The sequence below is a fragment of the Octopus bimaculoides genome, chromosome 7, assembly GCF_046866305.1.
Source record: "Octopus bimaculoides isolate indiv1 chromosome 7, ASM4686630v1, whole genome shotgun sequence".
NCBI classification, from domain to species: Eukaryota; Metazoa; Mollusca; class Cephalopoda; order Octopoda; family Octopodidae; genus Octopus; species Octopus bimaculoides.
The window spans coordinates 76,851,613-76,854,112 of NC_142934.1; the positions used below are offsets into that span (position 1 = coordinate 76,851,613).

At 37.8% G+C, this 2,500-nt stretch overlaps 1 protein-coding gene across 1 annotated transcript in view; it reads left to right on the forward strand.

Moving 5' to 3' along the window:
• The window catches only part of LOC106878135 (atrial natriuretic peptide receptor 1), a 244,214-nt gene that overhangs the window by 45,424 nt on the left and 196,290 nt on the right, over positions 1-2,500 (forward strand). Inside the window, exons 10-11 of the mRNA XM_089355548.1 lie at positions 895-975; positions 2,018-2,095. Of these exons, the coding sequence (XP_089211674.1) occupies positions 895-975; positions 2,018-2,095 (159 nt within the window). The remainder of the gene's footprint in view (positions 1-894; positions 976-2,017; positions 2,096-2,500) is intronic.

A 2,500-nucleotide genomic window follows, 5' to 3' on the forward strand; every position in this document is an offset into this window, starting at 1 on the left:
TTGTTTCAGTCATTTGACTGCGGCCATGCTGGAGCATCGCCTTTAGTCGAGTAAATCGACCCCAGGACTTATTCTTTGGAAGTCTAGTACTTATTCTATCGGTCTCTTTTGCCAAACCGCTAAGTTACAGGGACGTAAACGCACCACCATCAGTTGTCAAGCGATATTGGTGGGAGGGGGGAGGGAAAACACAGACATACAAACATATACACACACATACATACATATATACGACGGGCTTCTTTCAGTTTCCGTCTACCAGATCCACTAACAAAGCTTTGACAGCTCGAGGCTATAGTAGAAGACTCTTGCCCAAGGTGCCACGCAGTGGGAATGAACTCGGAACCATGTGGTTGGTAAGCAAGCTATCTACCACAGCCACTCCTGCGCCTGTGCTTACCACACAGCCACTCCTACATTTTTTCTACGGAATATGTTTGCATATAAGTTACATGGATAGATTACTCTTATCGAGATCTCTCATATAAGCTAAAATAAAATACAGATTTCTTTAAAAAGACCTTTATCAATGTTTCATCTAAAGGGCGCGTGGGCACACTCTCACATATACATGTAGCATCCATTATTACGTTGCATGCCCATACACACATCATAACATTATGCGTCGCCACAAGCACGTGCACGTCATCAGTACGCACGCATACACAATCAAACACAAGTACACGTACTCTCACATATGCGAAAACATTCACAAACAAACAAGCAGACATATAGAAGCATGAACACAGTCATATGAACAAATGTACTTATAAATTGCACACACGATAAAACTCATAAACATATAAAGGCACTCTTATTCTCTTCTCAACTATTTCAATAGGTCAGAGAATATTCTCATTTTTTTTTCTTTCCTGATTCTGTTTTTTTTTCCAGATCAGTGCTCAGTCATCCAAATCGAAAATAGCTTCAATTGTCTCAGAAAATCAAATATTTATTCAGACAGCTATTTACAAGGTAACACCTATTTTTTATATACATAACTGAATTTCAATTTCAGTGTAAACAAAGAGCGAATTGTAACTAGGTGTGAACATAATTCTAAATTGTGTTTCTGTTGTTGTCTAACTTCTTAGTTAACCGTAAGTGTATTAAGGTCTACACTATCGATCGTGTCTTTCTTTTTCAACTCACTGGCACTCAAATGAGGGGATTTATTGAAACATATATGTCTTACAGTGCAAAAGCACTTTAAAAAGTGATTGGTCGTTCGTTGGTCGGTAGTCCTAAGTTCGATTTTATAGTGTAAATATTATAAATATTTATATGCGGGCATTCTGAAAATACCTCAAGGAGTTACGACCGTGCCCTGCTTTGTTACAAGCAGCCCTTTGACAAGGCACAGCACCCGTTCAGCCACCCTGCAAGGGATACGGCAGTCATGGGGCTGCAACATGGCGGATTCTGAAGAGGTAGCGGAAGAGCTTCTTACATTGATGCTAGTCAGAGTAATCTTAGAAGATCAATGGTCTGGACCATCAAGCTCTATCAAGAGAGTAACTGCAACGCGTTCAAAGGGGTGGCGTCCATGGTTGTATAATCATCTAATGAAAGATTTACTATGATTCAAGCTCCCAATTCGAATTCATAATAATGGGACCGAATGGTGGTAGAGAGTCATGGAAATCCGTGAAAGTAACGGAAAAAAAATATATAATTTTTAATTGGTGGAAGTAAAAAAATTGATAAGTTTCTTTGTGTATTTAATATATCTTTTTTCACATTTATGTCTCCCTTTAAAGTCTATTAGATCATCTAATTATAGTCGATATCTCATATTCATTTATATTAACCAATGATGAATTATTATGTTAGCATAATATTCCATTAACTTTAGAAGTCGTTCTTCATGAGCACTGTCCTGCCTCTCTTGAATAAATAGTAAGAAGTCCACCTTATGAATTTGCACTTGACATAATACGAGAGCCCAGGACCTTCGTGATCGAACCATCGACCCATTGAGTTATTTCATACTTTTCATTTTCGTATTCTTTTGCAGGGAGCTCCTGTGGCAGTGAAAAGATTACCTTTTCTAGATGTTGTTTTAAGCAAACCTCTGATTAAGGAATTAAATGAGGTAAAAGAATTATTTTTAACCTTCGTTAGCCCTCCATATTTAATTATAAACTGATTAAAAAAAAATAATTTAAGCCTTTGTAAGAAAGTGGTGTGAAAATTTACAAAACTGGGTGGCAATCATATGTTTGTAGAGGAAGACATGCTGCAGCTGTTAGACTGATTTCTAACATGGACACACGCGGTCAAATTTTGAGTGACTGGGCAGAGTTGATTACTTTGTAGTACGTGACTGGGATCTATTTTGGCGAATCTGGAAGGATACGAAGCAAAGTCTAGTTAGGCAGAATTCGAACTCTGCAAAATGCAAAATGATGCAACTAAATACTGCAAGACTTTATATCCTGTTTTCTGCAGTTTTTTGTCTTTTGCTGCTGCTGACATCGCTAGTGTTTTACCAACAGTA